The 23,240-nt window shown below is 45.3% G+C and overlaps 1 protein-coding gene across 2 annotated transcripts in view; it reads right to left on the bottom strand.

Annotated features, from left to right (window-relative positions):
• Positions 1-8,418: 8,418 nt before the first annotated feature.
• The window catches only part of LOC135897495 (lactosylceramide 4-alpha-galactosyltransferase-like), a 72,288-nt gene continuing 57,466 nt past the window's right edge, over positions 8,419-23,240 (bottom strand). For both annotated transcript variants that reach the window (XM_065426131.2, XM_070525236.1), the window contains exons 6-7: positions 11,124-11,192; positions 8,419-9,429 (exon numbers count right to left, since the gene is read on the bottom strand). In XM_065426131.2, coding sequence (XP_065282203.2) covers positions 8,606-9,429; positions 11,124-11,192 — 893 coding nt within the window. In that variant the 3' untranslated portion in view covers positions 8,419-8,605. The remainder of the gene's footprint in view (positions 9,430-11,123; positions 11,193-23,240) is intronic.

Raw genomic sequence — 23,240 nt, 5'->3', positions numbered from 1 at the left:
CCAGCCACAGACAGCAATTCCGGAACGAGACTGCAGCTTCGCGACATTTTTAAAGACGTACTCCGAATTGTGCAAGCCCTTATAATTAGCCGATTAACCTACCACCTCCCCTATCATAATCTGACTCAGACTGAGATGCACCAGATGGACACCCTCCTCCGTACGGCACTAAAGGCATGCTGGGACTACCCCAACATGTGTCTACGCAGCTCTTACTACGACTGGGGGTGCACAACACCATCCGCGAACTAGTTGAAGGTCATCTTAACAGCCAATTGCGAAGTCTGCAACGAACAATGTAAGGGTACCACATTCTATCCCGGCTAGGATACCAAATACCAAGAAAACCACAACAGGAAAACCGCACACTTCTTCCGCTTAGCGTTCACAACAAAATTCACGTGGCCTCAATTCCCCGGAATATGCACCCTGACCGTCATAAAGGTCGACAAAAGGCAAGAACACAAGCCCTGGCTGGCCTATTTGGCGATGACACATCAAACACTCCAGTCCTATACACTGACGTGGCCCGCTACCCACAGAAACGTGCCCTATGTCTAGTCGTACTAGATAGAGCAGACATTCTTAGAGCTTCGGCCACGTTCAACACTGTGGACAGTGGCACGGCGGAAGAGGCTGCTATTGCCCTAGGCATCGTACACGTTTTTACCACGCAGGCGCCGGATGGACCTATCACAGTGGTCACTGATTCTGAAACCGCCTGCACGACTTTGGCACAAGGAAGTGTGACACCCTACCCACACCGCATCCTTACATCATTACACCCCACAGTGTTACACAGGGTGCTTATCGTCTGGACGCCTCTCTCCATGGTAATGAACGCGCTAATGCGGTAGCCCGAGCGTTCGCTAACCAGGCGCCTTTGGAAGAGCTGTCCAACCCAGACGACGCACCGACAGAACCACTGAACTACACTGAAACTAGAGATACCAGGAGACACTTCCCTCCACCACATAATTATCTTAATCGAAAAGATGCCGTCGCGTGGCGACAGCTTCGAACTAATTAATTTCCCTGCCTCTTTTATCTTCACCTCTTCCACCCCACACAATATCCCTCACGCTGCTCTCCTCTAGAGAAACGACATCATCTAGTGGCGGTGGCAGTGCCTCCGTATCATGCGGGAACTACGCACCTAAAAGCTATATGTACGATAATCGACCCTTTTTGCAAGTTTTATAACGTATGGACGAATAAGTGATTTTTCACACCTGTAAACCTGAACCTTTATTATGCGAAGCATATTACGAGAGCTCAACCCAGCTCCTCAGGCGCGGCGGTGTCGCCTTCAATACCACGTGACACCGTGACGTCACGACAGAGGAGAAACGGGGCTCCAACTCGCGCCGTCGCTCGCGGCGTCGCGGCGGTATATAAGCAGCTGCGCTTGCCTCTGCTAGACACTCACGAGGTGAGATGCCTCCTGGAGACAGAGCTGCTCGTTGGAATGAGAAGCGAAGGTTGCGGCGTGCTACAGAGACTGATTTTCTAGGTGGCTTTGGCTCAACTCTTGCAAGATGGGCCGGGTGGGAATCGAACCAGGGTCTCCGGAGTGTGAGACGGAGACGCTACCACTGAGCCACGAGTACGATGCTTCAAAGCGGTACAAAAGCGCCTCTAGTGAATGCGGTGTTGGCGTGCGTCGCTTGCTCAGGCGCACATTTAGTTGCCGCGCCGAACGCTGCGTTGCTCGACGCTCACCGCGTCCAATGCGGGGCGAGTAGTCGCTGCGCCGTAGCCCATTGTCTTACACCCCTTGGCGGGTCGATGGGAACGCTGTCGCGTTCCACTCTTGAAGGCGAAGCAGAGTAACGCATGAGTTCTTTCTTCGTCTAGCCGAACCAAATATAGCCAAGCAACAGCAGTTCACCAGGCTAAACAGTGGTTCAACAACTAAAATAAAGGCTAGTATGCTTCGCATCCTGGGCTTAAGCTTAGCTAAGCCACAGCCATTTTTTTTCTTCTGTAAAAAGATTTCTTCCGAACGCAAAAGAGGAGAACTGCGTTTGGCTGTAATTTGTTGCTTGACAGTTCCATGCGTTGTTTATCCTCGTGGAACAGACATTAAGGTTAGCGTCGTGCGTCACCACATTTGTACGCTGCGCAGACCAGGCCATCGTTTGTACGCTGCGCAGAATAATATGCTTAGCTCATTGCGTCTAACGAACATGCAGTGCCTGGATATTGCTTAATCATAACAGCTGAGCAATCCAAATTCACTAAGTCCTTCGACCGCCCTGAAAAATTGCGATACGTATACTACCTTGACGTAGGTAGTATACGTATACTTCCTACGTAACTACGTAGGAAGTATACGTACTACCTACGTATACTACTATAAAAATTACGTATACTACCTTTACGAAATTGGGTGAGCGCTGGACATACCAAGGAAAAGGCCTGGGAGGACGTGAACGTCGTTACACGCGAGGATGCTCTTCGGGAAGACCTGATAAAAAGCCTTCGGAGCGCATATTCGCAGCGCACTTTCATAAAGTTACAGAAATACTGTGTTTTGCGTAAGAGTTCGACTGAAATTGAGTGCATATATATATATATACTGCCTTAACACGGCTAATATATATCTACCACATGCATGCGAGAAAGAAGTCATCGAAAACGCCCATTTGCGGAAAGTGCTGGCGCGACCGAAAACTGAAACCTCGAGCGAAAGGTTCGGACTACTTGGCGCAGTAAAACATGTGCATAGGCTCCGCCCACGTAGCCATCGCTGCATTGCCAGTGAAAGTTGTCGCCAGTTGCACCACTTTTCATCATTTCGAGTGTCCATCTTCCTGTGTGCATCAGTCCTTTCAATGATGTGCCAATGAAATTGTAATAAGAGAGAATTAGTAAATACAGCTGAAGAGCAATTTGGGCCTCTTGATTGATAACGACAGAGTAAATGCACAACATTGACGCACGGACAAAGTAGGCTTGTGTGTCTTGTCTCTTCCAGCCATGCCTTGTGTTTGCACGGTTACTCATCCCTATGCAAACCTACTATCCTTTGCTCAATAATACTAAAATGAATAAAGGCAAGAATCAGGACACTTAAATTACAACAAACAGCACCATACTGCTAAGGAGATTTGTATGCCAAAGTGACTGCTATGATTTATCTCACGCATAACGTGCTGAATAAGATGGCTAGTTGCTGTGGTAATAATAATAATATTTGGGGTTTTACGTGCCAAAACCACTTTCTGATTATGAGGCACGCCGTAGTGGAGGACTCCGGAAATTTTGACCACCTAGGGTTCTTTAACGTGCACCTAAATCTAAGCACACGGGTGTTTTCGCATTTCGCCCCCATCGAAATGCGGCCGCCGTGGCCGGGATTCGATCCCGCGACCTCGTGCTCAGCAGCCCAACACCATAGCCACTGAGCAACCACGGCGGGTACTAGTTGCTGTGGTTGTTACCACTTCTTGGATACATAAAATAAAATATTTTTCAAGGTTACAAAAATATGCACCACAACAGCAATAAAGGAGATAACAAAACATTGTTTTGTACAAGGAGGTACAATAATCGCTGATACATGACAGGTAAAACTTTCTTTATGAAATCAGACAGAAATGTACCGATCTTTATTATATATTATTCAACACCCTCAGAGTTTCTTGGTAAAATAATGAAAGACATTTCTGCATAGAATAAGTAAAAAACATAAATTGCCTCGTGCTTTTAGAACAAAAAGAGCCTACAGCGATTGTTATATACCAACATTAGAATAGCCAAAAAAGGATTAACTTGGGTTAATATGCAGCTCAATCAAAAGAACAACTTTGTAATGAATTCATGCCTGCTTGCCAAATAGCCAAATATAAGTGCTAACATAAATATACAAATGAAATGTCACGCCACGAAACAGGAAAATGAGCAGTAATAATATTACAAAGTTCACCAGAGAACCCATATAGGTTTTGTAAACAAAGCAGGTTTCAGTATGCAAATGTTAAAGCAAATTACCCACTATAAATAGTACCAACAGTGAAAAGAAAGATTACGTGAAAACTTTACGTTATATAGCGGCTTAGAATTTTCGCTAACGTATTTCTGACTAGAAGCGAAATACGCATTAGATTTACTTTATGTTTCAGCGCTTAAAGCATTGAGAATCTTACCTTCACGCATGCAGCCGCTGTACCACTACGAAAATTTCTGATGCGCCACATCGCCCGACCCTCAATACAACATTCTAGTGCTTGCATTATTTCACGTAATACACCTGAAGCGCTAGCGAATCTTCAAGGTACACATGCTGCCTTCAATGTTTTTGACCACATGTCTTTGGCAGCGAATCTAACACTGGCGCTACCATTTGGTCTGCACTTCAAGTTACGCAGTACTTCTAATATGGCGGATTTTGCAGAGCGACAGGCCGTTCACCACTAGAATCGGTAAGAACAATGTTTCTTCTGGCGGGACACCTGTGTTGTAATCTAGGGTTTACTCCTGAAGCTTCCGTCTGCCAGCAGTACTTTCGCATGCATCCGCGCGTTCAAGCCTTGGAAGCATGTGTGAACTGCCACGAGAAACGTCATACTAAATGTAGCGAAACCGGAAAGGATCGCCCTGCTGCGCCCCAAATTGGCACTGCACACTCTATGGGCGTTTCCCCTGAGGCAAGAGCGCCACCCAGACGGCGACAGGAGTGCCCGACGCCGACTGTGACGGCCATACAAGCGGCTCATTTAGAAGTGACCGCAACCGCCGTGGAAGCGGAGCGTGAACTGTTTCGTGGAAGGAGAGCGAACGAAATCTGTTTCCAGATTTCTTTGTCCTTGCTTCGAACGTTGGACATCAGAGGCGGCTTTCTGCAAACTGTGCGACACCTGTGATTAGCCGCAATGGCCATCGAATTCCTTTGTCTAGGCAACTAGGGAAGAAGAACGTTTTAAAAAGTGGACCTTTGGTGCAGTATTAACATGAGTGTCTTGATGTCCGCAGTCATGTGCGTCCGGACCTCTGCATACGTGTGTCCCCACTATAATCTGACTATTCGTTTCAGTACGTAAATATAGTAAAACAAACCCCTAATCTTTCACTTCTACTCCTGACGTACTCTTCCCGGAGTCAAACGGACTTCTTGGCCTAAACGCTACGCCGAGTCAAAAAAACTGGTGGCAGCGGTGGGATGGTGTCTGAGGCCGGTGCCAGTCACCGTCATCTGATTCGCAAGCGACTTAATGAATACAGCGGATCATCACTGCAGGGTACAGGGTGAGTGCCTGGCTTCGCGCTTGAGTCATCAGATATTTTAGCTGGAATTAGGAATAAACAGCGCCAACTACGACGATCACGAGAGGGAGAATGACAGAGGACAAGCGCCAACTTCATCTATCTTTATTCACCCTAAAATCAGCAAATTTAAGGAAAATCACAGACATGCGCACAATGACCATAATGCATTATCTGCCAAACCATTCTAGATAGGACACTTCACTTTTGAAACTGTGTTAGTGATACTTCGGTGACCCTCTTCAAAAGCGAAATGTCCTATCTAGAATGGTTTGGCAGATAACGCATTATGGCCATTGTGCGCATGTCTGTGATTTTCCTTAAGTTTGCGGATTTTTCGGTGAATAAAGATAGATGAAGTTGGCGCTTGTCCTGTGTCGTTCTCCCTCTCGTGATCGTCTTAGTTGGCGCTGTTCCTTCCTAATTCAAATTTGCGCCATCCAGCCCAAATGAATGTTGTCCAGAGATATTTTAGCCCTGACTTTTTAAACACCAATACAATGTATAAAACTGCCTGTAATTATGCTGTGGTTGTAGCGTGTTTCAACCGAAAGCAGCCTTCAGCATTGATCTGAACCAACTACTAAAGCCAGACCTCATACTTGTGTGGAATTAATTGGCACTAAGACGTATACCGCAATCCTAATCAATGAAAACGACGCAGGATCACCGTCTTGGCACAATTGATTCGATGCGGTTGAGGAGAACTTGGCAACTTGGTGCTACTTCGGTGGATGGCCGTTTGGTTTCTGCTATATTTTGCAAGCTTAAAATTTCCTTGGTAAGAGTGAACTGATCCGCTGGCAGGTTTTTTACTTGCATTGCCATTTCTGCGAGCTTCGCAGCAAGTAATATAGAATAGCTGAGACAAAGCTTAAAGTAATGACCATGGACCTGATGAGTTTGACGAAGGGTAGCTTGTTGCGGTTGTGTGAAGAACTCGACGTAGCGGTAGAGGATGACAGCTCAGAAGGCAAAATTAGAGCCCTTTTAGAAAGCAACAGTGATAAAGGAATACTTTGAATATTTCGGCAACCTATTTCTAAAAGAGAAGGAAGAGGAAGCAATTGTGCATGAGAAGGTATTAAAAAGGGAGGAATTGATAAGGCAACAACACGCAAGTAATGAGGCTCTAGAGCAAGGTATTGAAAAAAATGAAACAGGCAAATCAGCAAATATGTTAGGCAGCCGTAGAAGTAGCACACGGAAAGTGCGAAGTAGCAGCACGCATGGTTCTACCGACGTTAGAAATAAAGGCTAATCCCTGTGAGCCTAAATTTACACTCATGGGGGATGCTAGATCCGTAGACTATGGCGTAGAGCCCATTGATGGGGACCGTATTGAGCTCGACGACATAATGTACCAAAGCAATGCTAGAGAAGCAGCTAGGCCAGCTGTGGACCATTTGGCGCACCTATCAAGGGAGTACGTCGCAAAGGCAGCACTTGCAGATGTTTGGAGTGACAGATTCGTTAGACAAGAACACCAGTGCAGAGTTCAGTTGGTCAGAAAAGCGCTCTAAACCACAATGTAGGCAGGGGAGTGCAGTTGTGCACAGCTACCAGGTATGCGAGCAACCTTGCGCAAATGAAAATAGCTGCATTATCTCGAAATGTTTGAAGTTCTCCACCAGTCGAGGTGGCAATGATAGGAATGATTTATACTCCAATATTTCGGACAGCGCGGTTTAGATGGCAATGGTGACCGACGATATGAATACCCGTCAGCCCGAGATGGGAGCCGAAGGCTCGGAAATGAGCACCAGGGAAAATGAGCACCAGGGAAAACGCGGCGTAGCACAGCCAGGAATGCGCCAGAAAATGCAACGCGGCCAAATAAACGCGTGCAACCCTGTGGGGAGCGCGGTCAAGCATTTTGAAAGGTTCGCTCGTCACTCGGAATGGCTCTCTACAGAGCCCGTCCGAGCCGCGTAACGAGGAAGGAAAGAAGAGTCCACTCGGTGCAAAGGTGCACAAAGGCCAGGAGGCAATCGTGTGCTTGGGTTCTTTACACGTACTAGGCATCACACACGAGAGCGAGGCGGTAAGGCGACGCGAATTGGTCATACGCGGCGGTGAAGTTGTAGTGCGATCGATGCCCAGAAAGCACTTTCCCTGTGTGTACAGTGTTGGGGGTCTGCAGCGAGGGGAACGGCAGTGGTGCCCTTAATGTTCCCTGGTTGACAATACGAGCTTTCAGGCGGCGCCCGTCTCCAGTATACGGCGTTAGAGTGCGCCGCAGCCGTAGGCTGCTCCGAATGGAAAATGGCAATGCAGGTTTTGTGAAAAGAACAACTGTTTGTTTCTTTACTTTACTGTTTGGTTATACGTTTTAAGGACCTCCGAGACTAGAGATTGTTGCGAAAAGAAAGTTTCGCGTCTTGCTCAGTTTCTTTGTTTTGGAAGCTCATGATATTCTCAACGCGACGGTTTGCGCGCGCACGCAAATGTAAAGTTTTTTTTTTAACGCGTCGTTTTTTTCAGTCGATAGGCTTCTTTGTGTGAGATAACGTCAAGTCCTGATTATTTGAGGATCAGATCACCTTTCGGAAATGTTCGCCACATTTTTGTTTCGAAGTAAAACACGTTATTTGGAGGAGCCGTTGTTTAACTGGACATATACGACGGTTGCTTGATAAAGAATTATACTCGTGCTTTTGTAATCTTTATTTCTGAAAATTATAATTGGGCACTTTTGTTTCTTTTTTAATTGCTCCTCTAAGAGTGAAATTCACGCGTCCCAGCATTTCTACCACGCCTAGATAACATTGGTGAAGGCATATTTTGATACCTACTTAAAAATCGCCCCCAATGCATTTATACCTCTGACTCCAAGTCAGGTTCCAAGTCAGAGCAAAGCCACTATATTTTTTACCGTTCCTCAAAATATTGCATCAATCCACTTACCCATTGTACTGTCCAGATGCGGCCCTCATGGACTTCTTTATCCATCGCACGTTAAAAAGAGACATTTCTAGTTATATAAAAAAAGAAGTTACAGCTAAGGTAATGGCAGGGATATTGAAGAAGGCACGAATTTCCAGAAGATTTCAGAGTCTCAGTCTGTCTTTATTGAAACACCCTCGTACAAAGATTTAAATCAGTTTATAGAATACATGAATTAAATAAAGAACAATACAGACGAGTTCATTTCAACGGAGGTAAATTACAACGGCCACTTTATTAGGTGTTTTACATGGGCAAACATGCACTGCACCACAATGTATTACTGTATGTCATTGTGTGCTGTGAACGAGCAACTGTGCCCTGTCCCAGAAGAGTATAACAACAAAATCATCCTAACGGCGTCCCTAAGGAGGCACAGAATGCGCTGGCATCAAAAGTCCCCATCAGAGAGCGCTAATCTATGCACCTCGGGGCAGTGGGCACGAGCGAGGAGGTCCAACGCACAGCCAGACCCCGGCACCACTCGCTCCCCTTTGCTGATACTGTTCCAGAAGTGGACGCCGTAGCTGCCATTTATAGTCTTTAGTACATCTGACGCATCCTTAGGATCGAACAATGTCTTCCAGCCTGGATAGTAAACAGGCAAGAATGCTGACGAACTTGCAATATTTACGATGCGAGAAAATACAGCGTCTGAAAGAAGCGTTTCCACCGCCTCAGGTACAGTCCTCCATGTAGCAGGGCGGTACATGCGCGCCGTCTCATCCATAAGCGCTCCGAGGGCGGGATGATGCTTGTCGAAGAATAGTACAGTGGTGGCCAAGTTGTTATATTGCTCACTCTCGTAGAAGACGGTATTCCTTATTCCTTCCAGTGACTTCATTACGATGACGTCTAAGTCGATGTATATACCACCGTGGATCCAAAGCATGGCGAGGCGCAGAAAGTCACTCAGGTGTTCTGTAGCATAGCTGCTTCGAGTGAGCGGCCCTTCCTTGGCTTGAAGAGGTGCCAGCGGAGTATCGGCGAGTATGACACTCGCATTTAACACCGCAGACCGGAAATTAGGTATTTTCGAAAGTGCGTCGTGGTAAGGACAGTCGGAGGAGCTGATGTTTCCGTTTGACAGCAGATGGACGGTGAAGTCGCTGTTGTGCCGGCAAGCCGACTCGACACTGCAGGCTTGCCGCGCCTTCAGCTTCCGTCGACTGGATGTCTCGAGGAACCATATGTGGTAACTGGCGTTCACAGATTCTGCAAAAAAAATAAAAAAACAGCAGTCGGCTGACTAATTTCCTTAAAGGGAGCGACCCCATATCAGCCTTATTCACCAGGTTACGTCGGAAAGAAATAAAAATGTACTGTATACAGCATCAACCAGTGTGTTAGTATTTGAATGAGGAATCGATTGGCGTATGCATTTCCCCGTAGCTCGTGAATGGCGTTTTTCATGAGCGTGAACATTTTGTGGAGATAAACATGTGAACAGTGCGGTACATACGCAAATATTTACGAGGTTTATTATCAGGATACATGCAATTGTACACAGGGAATTTTGCTGTATAAAGTACGAATAACCGCTTGCCTTGTATCTGTGTGGTTTTTGTTCTAAAAATGTTGTAATAATTGTGAGATCTTTCGCAGACTGCTAAACGGTTGTTACAGCGTCAAGAAACTTAGTGCTAAACTCTGCCTCCGTCTCGGAAACTAGTATAACAGTGATGCAGCATCGTCTAGCGGTGATGCACATTGTATGGACGCGAACGTGAGTGTGTCTTGGCGTGCGCATTCGCAAGTCCCGAAGTGGCTGTTACAGCAGACCCCTTCTGTGTCCAGTTAATTAGATTCCTGTAATTACTGCGAAAAGTAATGATAAGCTCGCCGCGTCGTTATACGGTCTGAATACTGCATGAAGGTTACAGGAACTCGCCGGCAGTTCCATAAACTATGAGCGTTTCAAACGGCGTTTACACGTGCTTTTCTGTTCAGTTGTCCAAAAATAACTGAAATACACACTATCAGCAAGAGCACACGAACCGCAGGCTAGGTGAATTCACTTGTAATTCGGGCGCACGGGCTGAATATGACCAGTCAACTAGAATGTTCGCGATGCCAGGCACGTACTACATATGGTACTCAGTTTTGAGCCATATTCACAGACGAAGAAAAGCAACGGCTTTGTCACACAGATTTTAGCAGTGTACTTTTCTTTAGGGAAGCTACACTGTGGCCATTCACTCATTCAAAGAAAGATTGTGGTATGCATCTCATCTAGGCTATTTTCTTTTACACAAATAAGAACAAAAACAATTACACCACACAATTTATTTCGCTGATTCGGTACATTTTCCAATCTGTAAGGACAGTTTGCAGTTTGTATTATAAATGCATTGCTACCTTTTTGATTACTCAGATATTCCGTGGCGTAATAGCTACAAATATCCTCTTGTTATCCCAGTGCTCGTGAAACAAACATTTGTTGTGCTTTTTTTTACCATCCGCTACAAATGCTGTCGCAAGTAAAGGCTTGGTAGCTTTCCACTCATGATCAGTAGGCCCAGAGTACAATATTGCACTGAATTAAGTGAGACTAAACATACACACGGAGTCTACCGTGAGAAAGCGAGCGCCGATGATGCGCCTGGGATCGCAATAGCCACTTAGGTTCCCTAATGGCCGCTAGCACCAAGGCACTCAGACGCGTCCTACACCTGACCTCTACCCCCTGAGTGCTTTCTGCAACAAATCTATGGTTAAGGCTATCACAAGGCCACGACAGCATAGGCGCAAGAATCACTCTGCGCCAACGCAGCGCGAGATGCTTCAAAGTTCAGCTCTCTTGTAGAGTGCGTCCTCTACCGTCAATGTTACACTTTCTCGTGGTTACGCAAAGCATTATTGTTTACTATTACTTTACTAAGTGTAAGTGTAGTGTTTACTACACTTACTATTAAGCAGGCTTTTGTTGTACCACTTCAAGTTGTAACGCAGATACTTGGTTGAGGTGCTTGGCCTATCTGCAATAAAAGTTTCATCAGGTAAACGCAGTATTCCTGCACAAGCACGTGGAAAATTGCAGCTGTCATACAACAGATAAAGCATTAACAATGACTTATACTTGCACATGAATGGTAAGTATATATTCGCATGTAATAACAAAAAAGCTCAATTGAAGGGTCATTTGCTCTCTTCAGCGTCATGCAACGGCACGTAATGTCGAAACCCCCACATTGAGAACGCATAATACCTGGCACACTGTTTGTATCGCGCCACAGCCTGTGTTTTTCAGGTCGCTCAACAATTTCTCATTAACACTTTCGTCTACTTGAGAAGTGGAATAATTAATTGGGGACAATTATCCAGTTAAGCGGAATGAAAAAAAAATTGAGTATCACCAAGCGACGGCAGACATTACCTTGGTTCTATCCAGCTACGTGGATTCGCATATTTTTAAACTCTATGTGTGTGAATGAAGTGCATCAGCTTTTCAAGCAAAACCTTGCGGTGGCAATAGATATCTTTATCATGAAGTTATATATATATATATATATATATATATATATATATATATATATATATATATATATATATATATATATATATATATATATATATATATACATATATAAATGTGTGTGTGTGTGTATTCTACCAGTATCCGGTAACTCTGTTCCACATTTGCCTTCTCGCACATTCTTAAAAGTTAGAAAGATTCAGAAAGGCATCCGTTCTGAGTTGCATGTCACCATGTTGTCGTCCTACTTGAAAGCTTCAGTAGTTCCAAAAGGCTTACAGCTAAGACTGAAACCGGCCACCTCCGAACTTTCCGCTTTTGGCAAAACAAAGCTGCAACAGATATGCAATAATGCCTTGTTGGAGTTACTGCGTGTAGTTGTTGATCACTACAAATTGTGCAAGTTACGTCTTCATAGGGAAGAAAAGCACCTCGCTATGCAGTTGGAGATTTGTGAATCTTAATGCTTCGCAGCCTTTAAACATACTAAGAACAACTACTTGTCTGCGCTCAAATGCAATAAGTTTTTTTTTCGCGAAGGCATAGCGCCTTCTGAATGTATTACCAATACAAATACTGTCCTTGTTGAACTATCCCTGATTAGTAAGCCCACTGAGCCGAGCAACAATGCTGTAAACCTTTCCACGGTTAGTCTTTCCGATGCTCAAATAACCGCCATATCGAAAGGTCTTACTTTTTGCCCAGCCTCGGGTGTATTCAGTGAATTTCAGCTTTTAAAAGACCTACAGAACTTTGCTCAAAACATGCGCCTTAAAGAGTACTTTCATAACCGTGAAAGTGCTTGCGAGACTAGACTACTTGTGCCCACACACCAGCACTGGAAACCACCGCCGCAACGTGATAAATGCCTAGATATGTACATCAATGCTATACAACGTGATATCCTAGAGGCATACAAGACCCGAGTTCCCTACCGACCGAATCTGATGAAGAAAGAAAAAAAGCAGCACTAGAATAATTAGGCAATAACCATGACATAGTTATTAAACCTGCAGATAAGTGAGGAGCAATTGCTCTCCTTAATAAGCAGGATTATATAGTGGAAGCTACCAGACAACACTCGGCTGCCACTTTCTACGAAGCACTTCCCAACGACCCAACCGATGACTTTACGGGCATTTTGAAGGGCACGCTGATGGCACTACTAAAAGAGAAAAAGATAGATGGAAAAACCGCTCGGTCACATGTACCGCTCAGTCCTGTAGCTGGTAGATTTTACTTGCTCCCGAAGATTCACAAACAAAGTAACCCGGGCCGCCTGATTATTTCCGGCGTAAACACTATAACTTAGAACCTATCGCGCTACGTAGACTCTCTTATTAACCAGATTCCTCGAACATTTCCGTCATTTCTTATAGATACCAATAACTTTCTTCAGCATGTAATAAATCTTGCCATTCCGCATGACGCAATCCTTGTAACCCACCATGTCACCTCTCTTTATACTTACATACCGCATGCCGATGGAATTGCAGCAGTCCTTAAAACTTATGAAGATTCTAATTTCGAGAAATCTGTTGATAAAGAATCCCTGGGATCGTTGGTAAAGCTTATTCTTGAGCTCAATAACATTGAAATTAACAATTGTCATTACGTTCAGATTGGAGGTAGGTCAATGGGAACTCGAGTAGGCCCAAATTACGCTAATATCTTCATGGGGGTTCTGGAAAATGACTTCTTCCAGTAATACCCTGCACCCTTTCCTTTATAAGCGCTTTATTCACGATATCTTCTTGATTTGGGCTCATGGGGAGGCTAGCATGTTAAAGTTCATAGAAGCGTTTGATCACTTTCACCCTTGAATCAAATTTTCGCACAATTACTGAACTTCGGTCAACTTTCTGGACGTAACAGTTACGCTATCGCAAGGTAAATTATTTACGAAACTTTATCGCAAACCTACTGATATAAACCAGCTTCTACATTTCCGGAATAGCCATGTGCGACATTGCAAAACGGGTATCCCCTGCAGTCAGGCTCACTGCTTAAAACGATTGTGTTCGGATCGCAAAGATTTCATTTCTAATTGCGAACAACTCTAAAGTGCTCTCGTTAAACGACAGTATCCGTCAAAGTTAATTGACGACGCCATATGCCGAGCAGATCAATTAAACAGAGCTGACATTCTCAGTAAAAATGCGTTACCTGAAAAATGTAACAGCACCAATCTTGTACTAACATTCTCGGCATCAGCGCCAAAAGCCTTTTCTATATTGAAACTCCACCACAATATCCTTTCCCAAAGTGAACATCTCGATATTTTTCCTGAACCGCCTCGCGTCATGTACGGACGATGTAAGAACCTCTGCGATATGTTAATATCCTCGAAATTGAATGAGCACAACAAGACGTCTGACTACACCCCATGCAACAAAGAACATTGCAAGCTGTGTGTGCACATGAAAACCACAGAGAGAGTGATTAGTACGACTTCAGACTTTTAATTGCGACACCTCGAATGTCGTATACATGCTTGAGTGCACAGTCTGCACAAAACAGCATATTGGCCTAACAGAAACCTCGTTTCGAAAACGCTTTAATAACCACAGATCGCACGCTAATACACTTCCTAACTTACCATTATCAAGACATATTCGCTTACCAGAGCATTCTGTCGGAAAACTTAGGGCCACTATATTTGAATCAGGCTTTTATTCCCATCACGATCGCGAAGTCCGCGAGTCTTACCTGATCTATAAGTTTAACACTGTGCCATCTGGCATTGATGAAAGCACAGGCACACTAACCAGCCTGCCTACTAAGCATCCTTGACATTAACCGTGACTCCTCATGTATGCCATGAGACGCAGCTTTCTTTCAAGAACCCTCCATAATTTTTTTTCACTCTTGCGGCATTTCTGTGTCACATAATGTCCATAGTCTGCACACGACACTGTATTCCACCGTTTGCATCCTAAATAAATGCCCTGATCATTCATCCTGCTCACTATGACGATTGATGAGCAGTGCGGTTCACCTGCATCCTGAATTTACTATGGCGCGGTGCCTTATTATCTCCATGTTTGTTTTTATTCTATTATTTTTTATTTTTTGTTGATTTCAAGTGGTTGAAATTGTAATAATGACTAAACGCACGATTCAAATCTGCATTGTGCGCCATGTGTGTGGTATCGCTATTGCCAGTGGTATCGCTATATTTATGTAGTTTTCTTGTTATTATTGCGCACAACTTTTTCTGATGTATCGTGGATTTATAAGGAAGCCCAAAGGCATGTACATGATACTTTGACAAAGGCTGAATGGATGTTTGGAGTTTAATGGCGCAAGCGCCATGTATGGCCAAAAAGCGTCATGCCGTTGGTAGTGATGATGTTTGAGGTTTAATGGCGCAAGGGCCAGGTATGGCCAAAGAGCCCCATGCTAGTGGTAACGAATATGTAGTGGTCTGATGGGTTGTGCGAGTTTAATCTGACGTGGCTGTAAAGAGGTGTAAAAACGTTGGTGTAAATGCATCAAATGTACACGTAATAAAATTATGGCAATGATTAATGACGTGTACTATGATCACTAAAATGCATTAACAAATAATTATGCATTATATAAAATATGCGAGATGTTAAATTGCTTGGAGCACTACTGCCTCGGCAGAGCCCTTGAATCACAAGGGCCTAGAGGCATGTGCTATTCAAAATAATTATCACAGCGGCATCCTCTGAAGAGAGGAGGCAGTACGAACTAATGGGGCTAATAACATGTAGCACAACTTCTTTCAGGAAACCTACGACAGCGTTGGTATCAAAGAGCGGTTCTGCACCGAGTAACATAACAGGATGAAGGGGGATGTGCTGCCGGTATGCTAAGGAAAAATGTTTCTTTCAGATTCGGCTTCTCGACACTCCGAAAGGACGTGGAGGACAGTCAGCCTCTCCCGCATCCTTCACAGGTTGGAAGCTCGTTTCCGGTGAGTAAAACATTATGTGTGCCAAAGGGTGTCCTATTCTTAGACGACAGAATAGGACATATGTCCAGCGTGATTTTGTTACAGCAGGACAGAAACCTAATTGTGGCTTTATTCAATGCAGCTTATTATTTGTTTCCAGGTCCCACAAGCGTTGCCAGTAGTTTCGCAGTTTCCTTCTTAAGAAACGCTTCAGGCCTGTGACTGGGACCGCAGCAGTAGGATTAACTGAATGCAATGAAATTGATGTGGCCATCTGGCCCGCTAGAACGTTACCCTCGATGCCCCTCTGTCCAGGCACCCAGCATATAATCACATGTTCATTAGATATATATGCTTTACACAGGACGGAATGGAGTTCATTAATTATCGAATCTTGTGGTTACAGAATGACATCAAGGCCTTCACAACACTAAGGGAGTTCGATAAATAACTGATTTCTGCAGTTTTGATTTCTTTATATGCTTTACAGCCGAAAACAGTGCGTAGGCCTCATCCGTAAGGATACTATAGTTTCCGGATGCAGCACAACGGTTTCCGAGAAGGATGGACCGACGGCTGCATAGAACACCCCCTCGTGTGACTTCGATGCGTCTGTGTAGAACTCCGTGCAGGAGTGTTTTTACCGGAGTTCCCGAAAATGCATTTGGATTTCAATCTCTGGAGCGTGCTTTGTAACTTGCATGAAAGTTAAATCGCACTGTATCATCTGCCACTCCCAAGCAAGTAGCAGCTTAGCTGGAGGCATTAGGTGATGTTTGAGTATTGGGACATCCATTTCAGCTCTAAGCTCCCTCACACGGAGCGAGAAAGGTTGTCTTACGAAGGGACGATTACGAAAGAGTGTAGCATATATCATATCCTTAACGGTATTAAAACACGGATGTTGAGGATTAGAGTGGACTTTCAGAAAATATGTTTAGCTGATGTATGTTCTCTGCAGATGAAGTGACCACTCATTTGATTCTACATGTAAACTTTCAATGGGACTTGTTCTGAAAGCGCCTGCGGCCAGTCGGATTCCTAGATGGTGGACTGGGTCTAGCATCCCTAGCGCGCTCGGGACGGCAGAGTGATAAAATCACGGCACCATAGTCCAATCGTGATTGAATGAGGCTCTTACGTAACGCCACGTTGCGTCATACGCCTTTTCCATATAGAGAAATATATATAAGAACTGTTTATGTATAAATGCGTCCCGGATATTTCCATCAACACGTACGAGATGATCGGCTGTGGAGCGCCCTTCTCGGACGCCACACTAATAGGGGTCAAGCATTTTGCTCATTTCAAGGAAGTAGATGAGGCGCCGAATAATCATTTTTTTCAAATACCGTACAAAGGCGACTTGTGAGGGCGATCAGGCGGTAACTTGCCTCTGAGGAAGGATCTTTGCCTTGTTTCAAAACAGGAACCACAATGGCTTCTTTCCATGCAGTTGGAAGGTACCCTACAACCCAAATGGTGTTGAAAATTGTGAGTAGTGAAACTTGGCTAACGTTGTGTAGGTTTTCGATCATTTCATACATGATTCTGTCAGGTCCCAGTGCAGAGCTCTTGCATGAGCTCAAGGCAGCTCTGAACTCGGCAATACTAAAAGGAGAGTTGTACGGTTCATTCTGTGGACATTTTCCTATGAGTGGCTTACATTCTTCTATTTGGTTACAATTCAGAAAGGATTGCGATTAATGGTTTGAACTTCACACGCTCTCAAAGTGCTCCCCAAGTCAGTCTGCCTGATCTTGCAGTGTATCGCCTCATGTGTTTACCAGAGGGAGTGAATATGTTTGCCGCCCTCTAATCCTATTAACCCTGTTACAGGCTTTCACCTCATCTATAAACGAGTTAATGCTCGATAAAAACTTCTGCCGACTTTTTTTTCTGGCCTGTCGGCGGGTTCTCCTGCCTTAGGACTTTACTTTTTTAAAGTTGACAAGATTTTCTGCAGTGGGAGAAGCGCGTAGTAGCCCCCACGCTTTGTTCTGTTATTTACGAGTGATCCTACTTTCGTCGTTCCACCACGCGACACGCCGTCTGCATACCGAGCCACTTACTTCAGGTATGCATTTAGATGCAGCGTCTATAATGAAGGCTGTAAAATACTGCACAGCAGCATCAATTCCTAAAGAAGACATGTAATTCCACGAGATACTAGTGAGAGTACGGAATTTCTCCCAGTTGGCTGTATCGATCTTCCACCTAGGAGCCTGTGGTAGATATTCGTTTTCTTTATATGTTCTTAGCAGTATGGGGAAGTGGTCGCTCCCGTAAGGATTGTTCATAACTTCCCATTCGAGGTCAGGCAGTATAGACGGGGAAACTGTGCTGAGATCAATTGAGGAAAAGGTTCTGTTTGCAAGACAGTAATACGTGGGTTCCTTCTTATTCAGAAGGCACGCACCAGAAGAAAAAAAGGGACTGTTCAACAAGGCGACCTCACGCATCTATGCGAGGGGCGCCCCACAGGCAGCTGTGTACATTGAAATCACCCAGAACATAAGGTTCTGGCAAGTGATCTATAAAGGATTGAGATTCATGTTTCGTTAAATTGTAATGTGAGGGTATGTAAAGAGAGCTAATGGTGATGAGTTTGTTTAGGAGAACAGCTCGAACCGCCACTGCTTCAAGAGGCGTTTGTAGCTGTAAAAGTAGACACACAATGCTTTTATTGATAACAATGGCGACACCGCTCGATGATGCGACCGCATCATCGCGATCTTTGGGAAAAGTTATATACTGTCGGAGTAAGTTTGTGTGCTTTGATTTTAAGTGTTTCCTGTAAACACAGCCCCTTTGGATTGCGTTTGTAGATGAGTTCTTGCACATCATCAAGGTTTATAAGGAGACCTCTGACGTTCCATTGAATTATCTGTGTATCATTATTGGAAGTAAATAGGCGCTGTGTGTACAGAAACAGAAGTATTAATTACAGAGATTTTAGAGATTAGACTACAGAGCTCTTTCGAGGCCCTGTAACCGGGCTATTGCCCTTTCTGGAGCGTTAGAGGAAGCCTCGCCGCTCTTTACGCGCTTGGGGCGACGTGAGTGTAGGTGTAGTATCCTTTGCTTCTTGTGAGGCGCCAGACGCATGCTCTTGCAAGCGCGAAGTTTTCCGAGAGAGTCCTGCCTCGGAAGGCAAGACGCTTGCGCCTACCAGCCCGGAAGTCGATGGGGCTACCGGAGCCCTGGAAGGGGCCTGGGTGTTTGTGGCAGCCTCGGCTGCAGGGTTGGCGTAGCAGCGCTAGCAGCAGCGGCCGGAGGGGAGGGGGGTGGATGGCGTCACTACCGCCTCACTGGGTGTGGGTCGAACAGCCGCCGGAGACCGTTGTGGCGCTACCCTTGATGCGCCACATCGACAAAGCTTTTATTGGGCAGGTATGAAACCCGCCTTCGTACCTCCTTGAATGATATATTCTCTTTTACTTTGATTGTTACAATTTATTTTTCCTTCTTCCAGGAGGGGCACGACCGCGAGTCGCGGCGTGATCTCTGTCACAGTATACACAGTGGAGAGCGTTCTCACAAGCTTCAGAGGTGCGTTCTTGGGCACTGCATTTCGCACATGTTTGGCGGCCTCGGCAGCTCTGTGAACTGTGGCCGAAACGCTGGCACTTGAAACGTCGGAGGGGATTTGGCACGTATGGCCTAACACGGAGCTTTATGTACCCGGCCTCTATTGACGCAAGCTGGACACTTGAACCAAAGGTGATTATTAGGTGCTTCGTTTGAATTTCTTTACCATCCACTCTCATCTGAATTCTTCTTACATTGACAACATTCTGCTCACTGAAGCCCTCCAAGAGCTCAGCCTCTGTCAGCTGGAGCAAATCAGCACCAGAGACAACGCCGCGGGTGGTGTTCAGAGTGCGGTGTAGAGTTACTGTCAAGGGAACATCCCCAAATGACACTAGACTCGGTAACTTTTCGTATTGTTTCTGATCATGCAGCTCTAACAGGAGATCCCCACTTGCCAGCCTTGATACCTTGTAGCCTGGACCAAGGACATCAGTTAAGGACTTGGAAACTAGAAAAGGGGAGATATTTCGTACTTACTTATCGGCTTTTTCGGCTTTTTCTGAGTGGATGACATGGTATCATGGGAAGTTCGGTCTTTGACGTCCAAAGAACTGGAAAGCATCTTCGGTGCGCCCTCTTTTCTGAGGGCGATCGGGAAGGCGAGGAAAAGAACTAGCCATAGAAAAATTTAATTTTCATAAATAACGCCAGCCACTCACCATGGAGCCCTACAAGGGGACAATACACGGACTGAAAAACAGGTCCTGCAACGCCAGCTGTACGTTATCACTATAATCAAATATGACATAACCTAGATAGGCTATTCACACAAGGTTAACCCTTGCTGCCTGAAAAAATTGGGAGTAAGCCGAAGCTAGGAGAAGACAGAAAAGATGGAAAGTGAGAGAAAGACGAAGGCTGGAGGGAGAGAGAGACAGGAAAAGGCAACTACCAATTTCTCCCGGGCGGGTCAGTCCGGGGGTGCCGTCTATGTGAAGCACAGGCCAAAGAAGTGTGTTGCCTCCGCCGGGGGGCCATTAGATTCCAAACACCCAGCATCGGCGCAACCTCCAGGATCCCCCTTTTCCCAGACACGGCAAAGCCGCGCACTGCTACACGCGGGAGGGTCCAACTCTCGTGTGCTCGGGTACGTGGTGTCGCAACACACCAAACGCTTGCTGACGGAGACGCCCCTGCGGGGGACGAAGGCTGGTCCACCAACTAAAACGTCAGTGCAATATACTGTGCTTAGTGAACGTACGTCGTACTCTTCATTCTTCATTATATATATACGGGGTGTTTCTATATATATATATATATATATATATATATATATATATATATATATATATATATATATATATATATATATATATATAGCATGTGTTTCTCGAAACTAATTACAGACTTATCTACTCTGTGGACAGAGGGCGCCCCACAACTAAAGTTAAGGGGGCACATCCCCTCCCCCACTCTCAAAAGTGGGGAAGGGGCCAAGTCACGTAACTTTAATTGTGCAGGGGGCACTGTTCCCCGTCCGCTCGGTAGTAACATCTATGGTTCAAGTAACTTGAAACGCCCTGCACATATGCAATAGTCATTAAGTAATCAATAAAACAATATGTATGTGCAAAAGAAGCACACATACACATGTGCGTGTGTTTTTTAAATATATTTCGAAACTCAATATTGCTCAATAAGGCACAATGTTATTTTATAAGTTTTATTGTTTTTATTAGCTTAACAACATTTAGTCAACAACATTATTGTTGTGAACACTCAACAATGGCTCAGTAATAGTCAGTATCATACAACAATATGCCAACAGAATTTAGTCAATGACTTTATTGTTCTGAACTGCCCAACTACTGTACTGTTTAATTATTGCTGCGTACTTTCAATAGATGTTGATGTATTGTTGAAAGGTTATTGAGTCAACAATAAATCAGAAATATACCAACAGCTTCTCAAGGCATTGTTATAAGGGATGTCCTGATCTTTAACACATTTCTCGCTCACTACCACAAGAGGCTATCGATAATGCTGGTAAGTTTATTAATTCGTGCCACTAAAACACGTTTTCAAGTGCATTCCATTGTGACACAATCAAAGTCGACACGTGAGCGCCTAGTTCAATTAGGTATGTGAGTCGACTTCGCGTCGTACATAGAGACTGTGAGCAAAGCGATGATCAGGAGACGACACGTAGGCGCTGTTCCGACCTGTCAGTGTGACATGCATTATTCTCAAGCCGATGTAATCGAAGCGACGTTCTACAAGGTTCCGCTCGCAAAGGAACGACATTTCCGACTCATTCAAACGTCGCGAAGACCCGCGAGCGTAAAGCGGGAACAAGCGCTGTGCGTGCGTTAGTGTCCCTGTACGAAACCTTCAACCGTAATGCCTGACTCTACGTTAATCCTGACACACGCCTGCATGTCCAGATGCGCCGCTGGTGCGTTCATGAGTCGACGATCATTTTCTCTTCATTGCGAGGGTTTTGCCGGGAGGCTGTAAAAAGCACCCCTCGACATCGAGCTGTAACTTTCGCATTCCCCCTTCGTTACGAGAAATTTGTCCAGCAGACCCCTTTTTGCGTAGCGATACAATTAAACGTGTTCTTCGATACCTCGCCCCGTGTCTTCATACGCTCTCTCTGCTGGTCGACCTGGGGCGCTATAACGTAAAGCTATTCCACACTTTCCTATTCCAGTTCAGTAATAAGCCCTCTGCGATTTGTCAAAAACTTTTTCGGGCCACCCCCACTTCACCTGCCTGTCACGCGACGTCAGGAAAACCGCGATAGCTCCCCATCTGATATGACGCCTACACACTGAATATGCATGATCAGACCAAACGAAAGAAAAATAGTTGTTTCTGATTCGACGCTTTTTCACCATTCGCCCTCGGCTATTGTTGAAACAAAACTGAATTTTGTTTGGAATTGCCGGCGGCTACCCCGTTCCAAAAGGAATAAAAGATTACTACGGCCGATCGCTTAAGCACTGGCTAATCGCACCTGCCAGAGAGCATGGGTTCACTTGGGGATAATAAAACTTATTGCGTGGCCGTGTAACGTTTTCGAGCAATTTCGGCACGTTCACGACCTCGTTCTGCGAACTCTTCTTTGCTGAGGGAAAGCTGAGTAAGGGAAAGCGGACCAATCGCAGACGCCGGCACCACCCACTTAATCCGGTCATTGATTTTCAGTCCAGGGGCCCTATAACGTAAAACTATTCCTATATGTTTCTATTCCAATCTCCTGACGTCAAATCTGCGTAACCACCGACGCAAGCACCGGGCGGTCACCCGCAGGGTTGTCTGAACAGACCAATCAAACGCTCTCCTCGTTCATAGGAGGTCACTTTTGTTTGCTTGAAAAACGAATAACCTTGCCTACACTGAGCGGCTTGTCGTATCTAATTGGCTGACAAGAGGCCAGGAGAACGCTCAAGTGGAGAGGGATTCGCTGGGGCAGAGCCAGTGCACTGAAAATCGATAACCGGATGAAGAGGGTGGTGCCGGCGTCTGCGACTGGTCGGCTTTCCCTTACTTAGCTTGTGGTGGTTGGTCGAAAATCGCGGTGGCATGCAACGAAAGCTTAAGAATGAATGACGCTAAGACTTACCCTCAGCAATGAAGAGTTGGCAGAATGAGGTGGTAAGCGTGCCGAAAGTGCTCGACAGCGTTACACGGCCACGCAAGAACTTTTATTATACGCAAATACACCCATGCTCTCCGGCAGGTGCGAGTAGCCAGCGTCTCAGCGATCGGCGGCAGCCACCTTTTATTCCTTTCGGAAAGGTGCAGCCTGCGGCTATTCCGAAGAAAATTCAGTTTTGTTCGGCATATTAATGCGTCTTTATCCCGCACACGTCACTTTGACGCGGTGAGTTTGTGAGGTTTTGTGACGTCGCGTGACAAGGGGGTGAAGTGGGTGCAGCCCGAGAACTTTTTACCAATAGCCGAGGGCTAATGGCGAAAAAGGGTCGAATCAGAAATAACAGTTTTTCTTTTTTCTGTCTAATCATGCATAATCAGTGTGTAAACATCATATCAGATGGGGAGGTACCGCGGTTTTCGTGACGTCGCGTG

This window comes from Dermacentor albipictus, chromosome 9, assembly GCF_038994185.2.
Source record: "Dermacentor albipictus isolate Rhodes 1998 colony chromosome 9, USDA_Dalb.pri_finalv2, whole genome shotgun sequence".
Lineage (NCBI taxonomy): Eukaryota > Metazoa > Arthropoda > Arachnida > Ixodida > Ixodidae > Dermacentor > Dermacentor albipictus.
This window is presented reverse-complemented; position numbering and strand designations above follow the sequence as displayed.